Source organism: Pseudorca crassidens, chromosome 6 (assembly GCF_039906515.1).
Source record: "Pseudorca crassidens isolate mPseCra1 chromosome 6, mPseCra1.hap1, whole genome shotgun sequence".
In the NCBI taxonomy this organism is placed as follows: domain Eukaryota; kingdom Metazoa; phylum Chordata; class Mammalia; order Artiodactyla; family Delphinidae; genus Pseudorca; species Pseudorca crassidens.
Window position 1 is genome coordinate 7,553,823 of NC_090301.1, and position 15,850 is coordinate 7,569,672.

At 46.0% G+C, this 15,850-nt stretch overlaps 1 protein-coding gene across 4 annotated transcripts in view; it reads right to left on the minus strand.

Moving 5' to 3' along the window:
- Nucleotides 1–460: 460 nt before the first annotated feature.
- EIF4E2 (eukaryotic translation initiation factor 4E family member 2) overlaps nt 461–15,850 on the minus strand; it is a 29,243-nt gene continuing 13,853 nt past the window's right edge. For 2 of the 4 annotated variants that reach the window (XM_067740214.1, XM_067740215.1), the window contains exons 5-7: nt 15,263–15,415; nt 15,027–15,163; nt 13,034–13,299 (exon numbers count right to left, since the gene is read on the minus strand). In XM_067740214.1, the coding sequence (XP_067596315.1) occupies nt 13,227–13,299; nt 15,027–15,163; nt 15,263–15,415 (363 nt within the window). In that variant the 3' untranslated portion in view covers nt 13,034–13,226. Of the gene's footprint in view, nt 3,048–8,232; nt 8,312–13,033; nt 13,300–15,026; nt 15,164–15,262; nt 15,416–15,850 lie in introns of those variants that run through there. The other 2 variants (XM_067740216.1, XM_067740217.1) reach the window with 2 other exon arrangements.

A 15,850-nucleotide genomic window follows, 5' to 3' on the forward strand; every position in this document is an offset into this window, starting at 1 on the left:
CAGTTTTAAATCTTCCATCAACAGTCACTGAGGCTCTGCATTAAGTTTCATTCTCCCGTGGTGTTTCACATGGGCACTGGTCATTGGAATGCCCCACATGTCCATTCTTGGGCTAAATAAAACATTCCAAGCTAAGGCCTGGGGTGATTTCTTACTTCCAAATCTAAACCTTCCTTTGAACCCCCTTCCACTCCAATATTCCTCATCCCGAATTTAGAAGAATTAGAATTAACAACTATTTTGACATTAAAAATGTAAATTGCTATGGCAACGATTAATGTCAATTAGAGGACAGTTTTATGATACACTTATGTCAATGATACTGCAGCGTCCGGACTATCCCACATTATTTTGTTCTGGAACGCGTTTAAAATGAAGACCCACGCACCAAAGGGCAGAAGCAGTAGTAACAAACTACCCGTGTCCCCATTTCCACTGCATTCAAGAGTCCACAACCAGGTTCTTCATGTTCTCCATTTATTACTGCAGTACACAACTGCTCTGAAAGTGCAGCACTGACTCACTCCTGTCACAGCTTCTGTGCCTCCACTGGCTAATACCTGGAAATTCATTCTTGGAGTATCGTGGACCACAAGCTTCTCTCTGGGTGGGAAATTATTGTCACTGCCAACATCACAGGGAAACACACACAGGGATAAGAGGGATAAGATGTGAATAGAGGGATAAGATGAGAAGAGCCCTGGAGAGGAGTGGGGACCAGTTTCTGAGGGGTCCTGGAAACAGCCTGCCTGTGCAAAGGGGACTGTGACGCCCCACCTCCCAGCAGCAACCTGATACGTCTGCTAGGTTGGCTCTGGCGCACCTTTTTGCCTTCGTCTTTACAACTGGTGATACCGTAACCGTGTCCTATCTCAGTGTAGCAGAGGCGCATGGAGTCAAAAAGAATTGAAAAGACCTCGCAAGCTAACGTGGAAAACAGGTGGTTTGGAAAAACTGACTCTTCAATCCCCGATTTAAAGCTGTTAGGCAGACCTGGAGAGCTCTAGGGGTAAGATGCTGCCTAGCAGAAATAACTCTTGTTCTAGCCAGTATGTGTTTGATGGGAAAAAAATAACTTTTGAATACTGCAAAGAAAAAGTTGGTGGGGGAGGCATGTGCAGCTCTAGGAAACACAAGTGATTAAAACATCTGAACAAATGAGATCGAAAAAAAAAAAGTAAACACAAATATGGACAATATACCATAGCACTCGGCCTGACGAAACCCTCACTCACGAACACGTTATACACATATGCACCCACACTCACACACTAATAGTCAGGCAGATGCCCAAAGGAGGGCAAATCCAATCTTCTGCTCTCTTTGGAATTTTTATGGCAAATCTGAGTTTAGGCAAAAGTGAAGACCTCTCTGGGTCTAAACTCAGAAGGCCGCCTTTGCTCCCCATTGTAGCCAATGTTGCCCCTATATTTGTCTGAGCCCTTCACAACTGGCCGGGCACTAGAATTTATTCTTCGTATTCCTGGAGTTTAAGTCACTGCTAGATCCTATCTAACTTCACCTGTAATGGAAGCACCTCCCTTTTGGCTCTACACTCCCCTGTTCTTTCAGGAAAAAACATCCCAAGACAGTGGTAATTCCAGGGTGTTCAGGAGTTGGAAAGTAGGAAGACAGTAATATAAATACAATAAGGAAATGCCTGTTACTCTCATATGATTTCTCTGAGACCAGGTGGCTAAGGCCCCCTGGCCTGCAAGGACAGGTTTTAGGAGAGGCCTTAATTTAAGGTACTGCGATCTCTGCTCACAAGAGCCAAGTAAGCCAGTGATCCTTGGAGGCTGCCGTAGGACTGGTCCTCGGTACTTATTTCAACCCTAGGTGCTCTTTGACCTCTCTGATTTCAGTCCTTCTGGAGTCAGATCACCCAGCTTCTCTGATGTGTGCCTGGTCATTTTCAGAGCCTGGCGGCAGCAGCTGCAAGGTTTCTGTCCGGGCATCCTGGATCAGCACGCATCTGCTAACACGTACACCAGGTGATGAGGACTGAAAGTAGGTTTCTCCAACCACTGCAGACAGGTAGAGCCGTGCAAAGAAAGCCATCCATCATGGTCAACTTTTCTTCAGATGTCCCAGTTTCCAGATCATAGAATTCACCATATTGTGTTAACACCTGGCAACAACCAGCTTTTGCTTCCCTTCCTCAGTCAGAGGCATGCAAGAACCCACAGAAACAGGATGGACACACAGGCCCTGCTCATATGTGGGAAAACGGTTTCAGAAACTGCCCTCAGCTCCTCATCCTGTACTTGGAAGCTCTATTATAACCTAGCTCCTCATTAAACTGGATTCTGCTCTGGTTTAATTTATGAAGTCATACCTTCTAAGTCGCCTCAGTGAAACCAGTGTAGCCCACTGGATTAAACTTCTAAGTGCAGCAGTGCCTAAAAGGAAAGAGTCCCACAGGAGGGAAGACTGGAGGGCATAAGGCAGGAGACAATACAAAATCAGTAACACATTTTCCGAAAGTGGTGGGCTTGGGGGAAGAGGGGCGTGAAATAAACAAAACGTCCCAATAATTTAATGGCAGGTCTAGAAGACAGCATTTATAGCTATTCCGGGACTCTCCAACAAAAAGCTTTTCCTGGATGCACAGACATTCATAATACTGATCACGCTCAGTTGACAGCTCTGGCTTGTACACGTGGTCACGACGCCCTTTGTACAGCAGAGGAGAGCACGACAGGGTGCCCGGGAGGCATCTGGACAGCACACAGAAAAAGGAAAGGCTGAACTCCCCCAACAGAACCCCATTAAAAAAAAAGTTTGTCTATTACAAAGTCACGTTTTCCATTTTTTCCGCTTTATAAAGTCAGCGATGCTGGAGGGTGTCTAGCGGAATCCGTCCTCCAGGAATGAGTGCAAAAGGGGAGCACGAGGCTCAGGGACGTCCCCTCAGTGAGCAGATGGAAGGGCCAGCCGGAGACCTCCCATCCGTTTCAGACAAACACACACATACAGAAAAGGATTATTGCCAGCTTGTGTACTTTCACAATGTGATTTTTGTATTTCGAAAGCTTGAATTGTCCCTGAAAGAAAAAAAATGGGAGAAAAGAGAGCATTCAATACACAGGTCATCTCTAGGCAACACACACACACACACACACACACACACACACACACGCACACACACACACACACACACACACGCACACACACACACACACACACACACGGGGAAACCTGGCCTCGGCAGCTCTCGGGCCCTCCTCACACCCCAGGACCTTCCTTCCTTGCTCATCTAATGCCAACACAGCAACCTGCCTCCCGAGTCCCTTCAGCCACTTGGACTCAACTGGTTGCAATTACAAGAGGTCAGAAACAACCCAAACGCGTGTGAACAGGGGACTAAAAATTAATAGGGGACTAAATATTAAAGGGATACTGTGCAGCTTAAAAAAAATGAAAGGAAAAGAAACTCTCTACTAATACAGAAAGATCGCCAAGAGAAACTGAAAACGTTAAGGTGCAGAACAGTGTGTGGACTTGATATGCTGCCTCCTGTGTGAGTGAGGAAATAAGGCTCATATCTGCCTCAAGGAAGTCATACGTAATAAAACGCTGTTACCTGGGGCAGTGTGGTGGCAGGGGAAGGGACACTGGAAGCTGGGCAGATGGAGAAAGAGTGGGATGCAAACCTTTTTCTCTCTTACACACAAACACACACTCACGCACATGCATTTTTTAAAAAAAATTGAACGACAGATTGTATTACATATTCAAAAAAATCAACCAACCAACCAAAAATCCCTTGGTTCAAAACTTATAGCTGCTTATGAAAGGATATTCTAAGAGGTGAAACCTGAGTACACTTTACTTTAGAAACTTAGCACGTGCACACACGCGTGCGTGTGCGTGTGTGTAACAGATCTTGTGATGTCTTCTTAGTTGCCTCCTACTGGATGCAGACAGGTTTGGCCGCCCACTAGTACCTCTCCTGTTGCAGCCTAGTAATCCAACAACACCTTGGCAGTTCGCGTCGCCACTTTAATCCCCAGATCTCAGGGCTGGAAGGGGCTTTAGAGGTCACTGCATCTACTGCTCTGGCCCAGCGCTTCAGACTTAAACTCGTCTGAAATTTTGAGACAGAAAAATTCTCATTAACCTGATTTTGGAATGATTTCTTCCATTTAATTTTAATGGAACATTCTAGAAGCTTTGGTTTTAACTGACCTGTCTTAAAATTGCTACAATTGATTGGGTATCTGGCAATTGGTCCAGAATGAATTAATACTGACGAAGGAATATGCTCAGCCCAGCCAAACAGCAGTTTTCTCCTGCTGCTGGCTAACAGATTCTCCTCCACGATGGTGGCAGGCTGACAGTAACTCACAGCCCTCACTACACAGATAATAACTGCAGACAAGCACACTGAGAGGGAAACTGGATGGAGCTGGCGTGGGTGAACTCTGGCTGGGAAGAAACTGATGTTATCTCAAAAGCCCACTGGTATTTTTTGTAACTGACATACATGACCATGCAGCTCAATGATCAATGCTATTGAGAATTTCAATGATTTCCATCTAAGGAGTTGAAGACTGAACACAAAGAGAACTTAGTGGGGTAATCATCTTTTTAAAGGGCCTTTCAAAAGGGCAGACCCCACTGAGGGGCCGCAAGAAGCTAACAAAGAATAAGAATGCATCTGATCATAAGACAGAGAAAAGCAGGCGTTAACTGAGGTGTGCTATTTGAGTCCCCTTAGGGACGCTGTGCTGTGACAGTCTGCACAACGGAGGACACCTCTAATAACAAAGAGTGGTCAGGAAGAAGGATTTGCTGCTTCCTTCTTCCCCTTTGATGCCATCTCTGTCCCTACAGATCAATTGGATCACAAAAGTCAACCAGAAGGGAGACTAGAAAGCCAGGGGTGCGGGAAGGTAGAGTCAGAGAATCTTCTGACTGTGGGAGAATTATCTGTCTTATCTGGAGTAAGAGAGATGGCAGGCAAATATCTGGACTCAGCCCTTTCTGCTGTTTAGTGATGTAAAGAAGAGAATCTTTAGGATTAGTCATCACCATACGCAGGCCACCTACGTTCTGGAGAACTCCTGCACTGTGCTGGGGCTGGGCCAGAACAAACCCTCCCGGTGGCAGGTAAGCTGAAGGGCTCTATAGCACCTTCCCACTAAGATACGTAATATTGATTCTAATTCTGTTGCCACAGATCTCTTCATAGTCAGAAATCTCTAAGAAGTCAGAATCATTCTAAGGTTTATTTGTAAAATGGAAATGGGGAGTGACAGAGGAACAGAGCCAGGAGAATCCAGCTGAGTTTTTCCAAAAAGAGTCTGATATAAAGAAAAACAAAGAGCAATGAGGGTGGGCAACAGGCTCCTGACAATGACAGGCTGAAGCAGGCGGGTGGCAGCTGGCGGCTCAGGTCCAGCCTTTCTAAAAAAAAAAAAAAGTGGGTTGAGAAGAGCTTGGTGCCAAATTTAGTCTGAGGAATGTGTTCACCTCAAGCCAGCTGGGAACTAATCCTCAGTTATGTCCCTCACCCCAGGCTGCAGGGCACAGAGAGATTAGGAGAAAGAGAGAAGGTAGACAGGAAGTGGCAGAGGCCACAATCAATTTTTCTTTTTTTTTTTTTTTCTTTTTAAAAGATGGGCTTCTCTTCTTTTAAAAGCAAACTAAAATTTAGACAATCTAGACTGAGCTCCGGAAAGCTAGACCCTCCAAGCACCTAGCAATGTGCAGACTATTGGGAAGGTTTTTGGGTTTGGGTTTGTTCAATGGCTTTCAATGATATAACAGATCGTTTAGAAGGAAATGATAACATGTTTACATCACGGTCTTCAGGGAATCATTCTCTGGCTATCCAGCTGTCCGGCCCAGGCCAGCTCTGGCTTCCTCCTCTCTCCCTCCCTGAAAAGCAAACAAAATTGCAAACCCCCTAGGTTTACTAGGGCAAACTTCAATCTCTCATCTCTACCGAGTGACCACACCAAGTTCATTCTCCATCAAGAGAGATCACTGCTTCTGTGCATGTCAGCCTAGACATGCAGGGACCCAGAATCTACCCCTCTCCCCAACCGCCCCAAACCAGCAGCTAACTGGGACTTCTACCGAAGCCATGGTTAAAAGGGCAATGTTTATTTGTAATGGTAATAGAGGTCAAATGACATACTCCTAAAATATTAGCAGCCACATGTAACGTCACAAAACATCAGATAAATTGAGGAAAAGTATTTGTGGTTCAAGAATGATTTAAATAGCAGTTTTTAATTTCTTCATAGATAGTGATCTACTTGGAAGGGAGGAGAGGGAGGGAGGACAAGAAGGCTAAAGTTTGGGGCCTCTAAAACGGCAGCTCAAACCACCACAAGCTGGGTATGCGCATCTCCTTGGAACACCCCTTTTACCACTTACAAGGTTAAATCAATAAAGGTGAAATATGAAGTCTTTCTCAAGTCTGTTAGGACAATGAAGTGAGTTGGGTTTTTTGTTTAGACTCTAATACTCCTCTCATTCTCCCAAGTCTGTGCTTCAAGGAGAACACCTAACCCATGAACGCTCCCTTCAATCTGCCCTATAAAAAAGATATTGGGCGGGGGGGGGGGGCAACAAAAAGAACAGAGACTACAAAACAGCAATTATGCAACTTACGCAACTATATGACTTTTCAAAGCAATTCAAAGATCTTTTCCTGGGGAGTTTAGTGTTAGCTGAGAGGAGAGGGAATAATTTTACGTCTTCCATTCTGTCTATTCCAGTTTCATTTTAAAGCTTTTTTTTTTATGGAACCTAAGATGCTGTTGAATTTTAAAGGCACCACCATTAAGAGGTAAATGCTGCCAATTAAACTACGACAAAAACCTTTCTTATCACATTCACTGTAAGCACCCCAATTTTAGGGACATTAAAAGCAAAAGAAAAGGAACCTTAGAATTAACTATGGTAGTGCTGTTACAACATGTCCACTATAGCACCAGAGGCCTCTGGGAATGTAACTGGTTTATTTTGAGTATCTGCTGCTTTCCAGCCTACACATCAATGTATCAGTATTAGAGCTGATACATGGTTTTCATCCATCTCAGAATTCTATATTGACTATACAGAGAAACTCTTTAAATTGCAATTTTGAAAATCTAATGTTATCATCTAGAAGCTGAATTTATGATAAAGGAATTAAACTATTGAAAAAACAGATATGAGTGGCATGAGTGTATAGGAATTCTGGGACTGTTTATTACTCAGACCCCTGGCCACCCGCTTCTGTCCCTCACAGTGTCATGCCATCTCTTTAGCTCATTTGAGGAATGTAGGTCTCCTATTCCTTAAAAAGCCTCCCTTCCTTCCCGGGAGAGGGGAGTTCTGAAGCAGCTACTACAGCTGACATGTTCTTTTCCATTTTAGAAATTCTCCATTTCTTAGGGATGGGTTTGGGGCGGGGACAGTTACTGTCCAGGAATGTGCTCTCGGGTCGGGCACGTGGAGATACCGTCCTTTTATCCATTCCTCTCATCCAGAGTAAATTTACCCAATTCAACTCCTTCTGCTAAAGATACACACATGGACTTGGAACTCCCTTAACTGAAATACAAATATTCTTAAAGTGAATGCTTCAGTTGACCCAGCCTTCGATATCCCAGGGTCTCTCTCTGCCAGGAAACACGTGGTGGTCTAGCCACAATACAACCTGGAACCGTGCCTCCTACACAGCCCTGACATCTACCCCCAGTTCACTTTAACCGCTGAAACTCAGAAGTTCCATCACTTGTTTCCTCACAACTGACAAATACCACCAGCAAACGAGACATACCTCTCACCTAACCCATACTGTGGCCTGTGGAACTGTCCTATTAGTCACAGGACACTGTCAGACGGCTTAAAAATGGCCACGTCCAGGCAAAAGAAAATGGATCTCTGGGCCATTTCTAATCATGGAATGTTGGCATCCAAAGACACCAGAGACATGTCAGTCCGTGGAAACTCATTTTCCAAATCAGAAAACAGAAGTGTAGCGAGGCTCATCGACCTGCCCAGGGCTTCACCAGGAGACATGTGACCCAGGCAGGATAAGTCAGTGGCTTTGGACTCAGCGGTTTCCTCTGAGACTGTGGCATCAGTCCATGAGGAGGAGCTGAAGCAGGCTCAATGCTGGCAGAGGCAAGCCTGGGGACAAGTGGGGAGAGGGCATTCCCTTGGGAAGAGGGTCCTACGGTTGAGAGGTATGTCACAAGGTTACAGAGAAGGTAGACAAGGCCCTACCCTGAGTGTGAGAGACAGAGGGGGAGCGTCCGATCAGCGGCCGCTGCTGTTCACCAGGCCATGAAACTCCTCCCAGGCCCTGGCAAACCAGAGACAAAAAACACAATAGTACATTCAGATCAAAGGCTTTTTAACAAAGAGAGAACAGACAAGATAAACCCACACCCCATTTCAGATACCCTCAAGGTCAAGTGGAGCCCACCGATACCTGGAAGCACAGCAGTGAGGTTCCCCTCCTAGAGTTTCCTCTTAGCTTAGCGGGGTGGCCGGCACCTTTCAGGGGCAGCTGGCTCGTCTCCTGGCTAAGTCTGGCCCTTACTACTCCCTAGAGGATTTGCACGTTCTTCTAGCCACTCCTTCAACAAGTCTACAGGGGAGACCAGTGAGGTCAGAGCTAAGCTCACCCACCATGGGAGACACCTCCAATTCACTGAGGCGAAGGGCAGCCGTGCTTTCTGCCTTGGGGACGTGAGGACAGGTGGCAGAAACTATCTTTCTTCATCAGGCCTCACCCTGACGGTAAAGGCAGGTACCCAACAGCATTACAGTGTCCAAAGACGCAATGAGGAAATTACACCACTTCATCTGCTTTCGTATTTCCAACCTTCTGACCCTTCTAAACTCAGACCCAAATTCTTATCAGGTTACGTGTTTCTGATAATACCCAAGTAACTATTATCTTAAAATTAAGTTGTATTATGTCACAGCAGCTCAAAATTTCCAAGGGCCAATGCTCAACACAACTTTAATGCTTATTAACTTAATTTAGAAATTGGAGTTAGAAAGGGATAAGAAATGTGACTGAGGGTAGAGTCTCTTGGAATGATGCTCCACAAAGACCAGGGCCTTGGTGACTGCTGGCCAAAAACCAGGAGAAAGCTAGATGCCCTGTGTATCTGGAAGCCCTAACGCACCTCAAGTTTTCTGAGAGGAGCTTATGTCCTTCCTGTTTGCCTTAACCATTTTTCAGCCACTTAGGGACAAAGTGTCAGGTAACTTCCCTGGGAATTAGATATAAAATGGGTAATTTGGTGCCTTTAAATCTAAAACTCCTTACTGTCAATTATTCCATTCTTGGTTTAAAGGGGTGATATACCCATGGTGACAACATATAGGGTTTAATGTGCTAAATTATTAGCTCACTGCAGGTTTAATATTATGACCACTAAAATATATTTTATCAGTAGGTCTCCTACAGATAGCTTTTCTTTTTTTAAATAGGAAGGGATTAAATACAGAGACCTGGCACAACAAATTCATTCTTCCAGGCAATATTCACATCAGTTTCATTAGTATTTCCCTCTTGTAAACAGCAGCATTTATAAGTTAATGATGTATCTCTCAGAATAAGAGATTGATCTGAAGTTAATGGTTTCTTCAGAGAGAGTACTGCCAAAATACTGATACAGGTACGTTAACTGAAGGAAAATGGAAGAGCACCCAATAAGCATGCCAGTCTTTATCAATTCACAAACTCAGTTTCCACAGAAAGACATCTGCTTCACAGCTCCTTCTGGAGAGATGGTAACGTGATGAACTTTGAGAGTCCACGAGTGATGTCAGAAGGTCATTTCACTCTTCACAAATGGAGATAAGGAGAAAGCAAATTCTGACGCTTGGGCAACGACCCAGGAAACCCCTCTCTTGCTCTAAAGGTGAGACTTAAATTCTATTTAAGCAATTTAGGTGTCAACAAGAAATTACAAGGCTGTGTTGAAGCTTCACCTCATTTATCCTTTTGTTTCCAGAAAGCCCTACACTAGTCCAAACAGAAGTTCTGTGTCAAGAACCTTCAGAAATGTGGATGTCAGAGTCCCCTCTAATCCAGTTTAGTATTAAACTGCCCTCCCATTTTCTTCAGCAGTATTTTCTTCATATGTAAAAACTTCAACATGAAGAATGTGGGCAAAGAAGTTTCCTCATATGGATTCAGTGGAGATAAGATAGCTGGTCAGAGTCACTGGTACAATCGCTGGTTCTCACAGGCCAATGCTTGACTAAGAGGCAAATCAAACGCCTAAAACTAGGTGCGAATGTTCTAGCTATTTTCCATCAGGCATATTAGTAATATTAAAACTTGTTTCTTTTAAAGGTAAAGAAAGAACAAGTTAAATGTTAAAACTGTCATGTAAATTGAATTTCTTAAAAAAATATTCTTTTTTAAATTACCATGAGATTAATATAGCCTACAGGGCATTCTAAACAGATTCAAATGACAGGATAACCATGAGTCCTTTAAAGACCACCTTTTGCCAGCTCACTTACCAGAAAGCAAACTCTGAGAGCAGAGATCTCATTTCTGTGTAACTCTGTACTTGCCCCTACTCTGGCCCAAATCTCAGTTCACAGCCTTGCACTCAGCTGGCCCTCATACTCATGGACGAACTTGGCCTCCTGCTAGTCTGGGCTTTACCTTGAACATCAGCATGGGGGAACATTTCACAAATGCAAAGTCCAGCAATTATGCTGGTATGACCCAGTGCCACCTGGCTATGATTTAGCCATGGCAAGAGAAGGGATGGTTGGTTCTTGCCTACGAAGTTCAATGTTTAAATACAATGAAATCTAGATGTGGTGAAGTCCCCGTGATTCGACCCATTTCTCCTCTAGAATAAATGAATAAAGAGAAGTCACCTACCCTCAGCTCTCTCTGCAGAGGGGCCTGGTCAGTCTTCCCAACACTGTGGCCCACTGAGTGCAGCTGGCCCTGTCTTCCCTCTCCCATTCCAGGCCAGAGGCACGAAGGGACTCAAGAGACTACTCCAAAGAGGAATTTCCTCACAAGAGGCACTGCTGCTCTATATGGCTCTGCGCCCCAAGTCTTATCCTGTGGTCCCGTGATTCTGGGTTGCAAGTCTGGCTGTGTTATGAGATTGTCCTCAAAGTGGCAGATACAGTGAATCGCTTGATGCCTGCAAGGACCCAAATCTCTGAAATCTCAGCTATGACTGGCCTCATTAGAAAGAGCCACACCCCTGAGCTAACACTCAACTGAACCAGTTTCACAGTGGGACCCACGCACCCTTAAGGGGCTAACTGTTGGCAATAAGCAAGGGTACGAGGCAGCAGGCAGCATCCCCTCTGCAGCAAAGCAGCTCGTCACGCCCTGTGCGCAGCATCAGCCTCTCGGGAGTGCAGCAGGAAAAGGCCACAAGCAGTGTGATCAGGGGAAGCCTGGGAAAACCAGATAGTTGAAAAAGGACACCGGAGACTGGACTGAAACAGAGCAAGGTGGAGGTACGCTTGACTGAGAAATCTAAGCCACCCCTAAAAAATTCCCCTCACCATTTCCAGGAGCCCTAATCTCCAGAGCAGCTGGGAGAGAACTGCGGCTCTTTCCTCCTCATTTCCCCGGAATTCTCAAGTCCAAGCAGCTCCAGTTCCTTGGCTCAAACAGAGCCACACCTGTGGGAGAGCCACAAGGAGCAGAGCAAAGCAGAACAGTTCCGGTTTCTGCTCAGATGTGGCAAGGATCACAGGGGTCTCACGGTCAGTTTGGTGCTTTCTCATCAACTCTTACTTTGGAAGGTGGCATCAAGCTCATCCCCTGGACCAGTTACATTAGCTGAAATTAAGGCCAATACATGTAACATTACAGTGGAAGGCAAGAGGGAAAGGGCCATAGAAGGTAATGCTTTGACAAACGCTGAAAACGGAGAGAACAGGCATTTCCACACATCAGCAAGTCTCCATCTTCCAGGTCCTGCACCCAGTTTGGGGTACATAACAGAAAAAAGCAACGACACGAACACCTCCAGGATGCTGAGCCCAAGGCGCTCTAGTCCCAGTGTGTGTTCTGTGGGATCCCAGGTCACGTGGAGCCCGATGGTCAGTGAGGATGGTATAGCTCAGGGCGCTGCTGCCATAATGGAAGCGCACAGCCACTCGGGCAAACTCCACGTTACGCCCACAGCCACCTTCACAGGCGCGATCAGGCAACCTGGCCTAGTGCGGGCAAGTGTTTCACTTCTGGTTTTGGTGGTAGCTCCTCAGAAAGCCTAAAGTAACGTAAGGCTTGCTGAAATTCTACATGCAGGTTAGGGGCCTGAAGGCCGAGCTGTAGCACATACATGCCAAGCCACAAAGCACATGAGGGGCTGGTATGTGCTATGTGTGGTCAGATGCCCTAAGGAGCACACTCAAGCAGGACAAAGACATCTCCCCACCCCAGGTCCTGATGCACAACAACCCTGGGGACTGGGAGGAAGGGAAGGGCTAGAACCTTGAGACCGTGCAAGCAGGGCGAGCTCAAAGAGGAAGATGATCTGGCTCTAAGGTGACAGCAGAAGGGAGAAGGCTGGCAAAGAGCTTGTGGCTTGGGCGGCTTTAGCACAGTGAGTAAACCTCATTAACACAAAGCAAGGAAGCTCTATACGTACAGCCGCACACAGACGGAAGCAGGGCTTTACCTCCAAGCAAGAGATTTCTTTGAAGTAAGACATACAAAGTCAGCAAAGCAAAGGCCAACGATCCCCCTTTCCAACCGTACGGACTTTCAAGCTGAATTCTAAGTCAGAAATCACTCTGTTCTGGTCATCGGCATGACTAGATGGAAACTAAAATTCAAATACCAAAAAAATGGGGTCTCATTTTGAGAGCTAGATATCACCTCATTATGTCGGACCTCAGCAGAACTGGAACAAAATACCATGTGACGTTATACAATGGGCTTATGGAAATGAGGCTGCGTTCCCCGGATGGCCCTCCGCGGAGAAGTCTGTGCCATTCCTTAATATGGTGACAGTCAGTCTGAAAGGCCACTTCTTTGATGCACCATAAAGAGCAAGAGCATGAGACAAGCTAGTTTAGCACCATTTATTAAGTGATCTCAGCTGTTGTTGTAGCTGCTGCGTGTCAGCCTGTTCTTAAAACATAAAATGCTCTTCCGGTTCCTCTTGTCCGGGACAGAAGGGTCTTCCAGGTAGCGCGCCAACAGAGCAAGAGACTCCGACGATGCCAGCTTCAGTGACGGTGCCATCCAGAGAGGGAGAGGGTCACGGCACATTCAACCGCGGCTTCCAGAGGTTTTGAAAAAGGAGCCTTTGGGGGCCCAGCCTGCCTGGCATTCTAGTGAAAGTGCAAAATGTTGGCACATTGGGAGAGAAAGAGAGGGAGACGCGAGGAAAAGTAGCATCTAGGTATCAAGGAGGGCTTTCTGGTCCCTGCAGCTGCAGGGCTGGAGTACTAGGCAGGCCTCTGGATAAGGCAGCAAGCAGCAGGCTAAGGCAATAAGCCCCAAGGCTCTCCTAGACTCTAAGGACTTGTACGTGTTTCTACAAAAGTCAGGAAGAACTGCTTCAGGGTATTAGAGCGGGAGAACAGTGGAGAGGGGAGAGCTGAAAAATACCTCTTTCCCTTTCCTATCCAGGTGAAAAGGTTGCTTCTGGGGGGGATGGGGGTGGGGAGCATTTGGGAACCTTGAATGTAAGAGTCCTAGAAAAGGTAGGTGTGGGTCTCTCCAGCCTAGACTGAGTCTGGCTGGAGGGCAGAAACTACCTGTATTCCAGAACAAAGAATAGGAAAAATCTGCCTAGAGAAAAACAATGCTGACCCGGGGACTGGAGGCAAGCAATCAGGGTCATGGCTAGCTAATAACTGTTGGTGGCGACAATGAGCCACACCCAGCCATGCGATACAGACCACCTCCTATGGCAGCATTCCCAATTAAAAACTGGCGCTTAGCTAGTTTAAGCCAGTTCCACCCACAATACGATCTGTAAATTCAGGGGAAAAAGATTCCCAAATGGTCTGCCTGCTGAACACCATGGCTGGGCTCATTACTAGTAATGTTTTTAATAAGCAGGATGATGATATTATTACTAATGATGATGATGAGAGTAATAATACTTGGCCCTGTAAGAGCATTCTCCATCTGAGGACCTTCAATTACAAAGATTAAATCAGCCTCGAACAACCCTGTTGGGTAAAGCGTTATTATCCATTTTACCGATGGGGAAACTGAAGCAGAGTGGCAGAGAGACTTTTCAAAGGCACACACTGATATTAGAGTCAAAGGAGAGAACTAAACCTCCAAGTCCTGACTCCTAGTTGGCTCGCTCTCCCTCCAGTTGTGAGGAAAATCTAACAGCCACTCCCCACAACGTTTTCATAATAACCTGGATTTATTTATGACATTCAATCACTGAAGGAGCAACCCTAGCCAGTGATTCTCATTTGTGGACGTCCAGCTCCACTTCCTTGAGTCTTAGGAGACTGCAAAGCTAATTTCCTCTTTGGCATCCATGCTCCCCTTAGATTCTACTCCCACAAACACGCTACTCTGCTTCCTCTACGAGTTCAGCTCTACACACAAGGAAATGGAGTCATCACTCCTGATACGAAGTCGATTTCCCAGGACAAAGAAAACAGACTGAAGCTAACAGGTTAAAAAGACATGCAAAAGTGGAGTGAGGGGCAGACAGGGAGGAGGGCCTTACTGTTCAGTGAAATTATCTAAAAATCAGCAAGAAAAAGAAGAGCACTTTGTCTTTCATTCTACGACAGTGGTTAGTGCATGAAAGACAAGACAGCCTGTGTGAATAAAGCAAGCCCAGGCAGTGCAACTGGGATTCTGCAGAAGGGCTCTCTCTCATAAAAAGCACCCCACAGTGTAGGTGGACAGGGAACCTTGCCAGCAAAGAACTGCTACAGGTGGCCAGAAGCACTAGGGGAAGACTGGTCTGTCCCTTCTCCTGAAGTCAGTCTCTGTACGACCACATTCCTCTGGGCCCAACTAAGGACCTACTTTTGCTAAACTTAGGGACACGCCCCCCGCAAGCCCCCACAACACATACTTGATGCTGTCGGTGTGGGTTTTGTACTCCATAATGGTGTTGGGAGGTAGGTTAAGCACTCGCCGAAGCGTATCCCGGATGCGGGCTGTGGTGGCTTGGTCGCTGGCAGTCTTATTCCATATTGAAATAATGTCCTCCTACAGGAGGAACGACAGAAGGAATCATCAAAGCAAATCGGAGGCAGTGAGAAGAGTAAAGGCAACATGAGGAGCAGACCTGCCCGTGGGGTGGCTTACCTGAAACCGGACAGAGACCACAGCCCCACAGATCTCCTCCCCAACCATGAACTGTTCCCCCAACATGGCCAGGATGAGATTCTCCCAGCAACGGGATGCCAAGCCCTTCCGCAGCCGAATAATCCACTTGCCACCATTTTTATTTGCATCATCCTGTGAAAAGAGAGAAAGCATTTAAAGTTAAAATATGGTTTCACAGCTCTTTTGCTTTAGGGCCAACGATCCCTTGATCACTAAGAAGTCTTGTTGCTTCCCAATTACTCAACTCTATAGGAAAAAATGGCCAAACGGACCCTTTAAAAATAATCCTCTCTTGGGAATTCCCTGGCGGTCCAGTGGTTAGGGCTTGGCACTTTCACTGCCGGGGCCCCAGGTTTGATCCCTGGTGGGGGAACTAAGATCCTGCAAGCCGCGGCGTAGCCAAAATGATAATATACGCCCAAATGATAATAATAATCATCATCATCCTTTTTCGGAACTACATCAAAATGAAATGTCAGATTTCAAACAGATTTCCTTACTTCATTCGCTAGAAGTTTATCAAGAGTTACCATGTCCCAAATACAGACATGAAGCCACAGTCTCTAC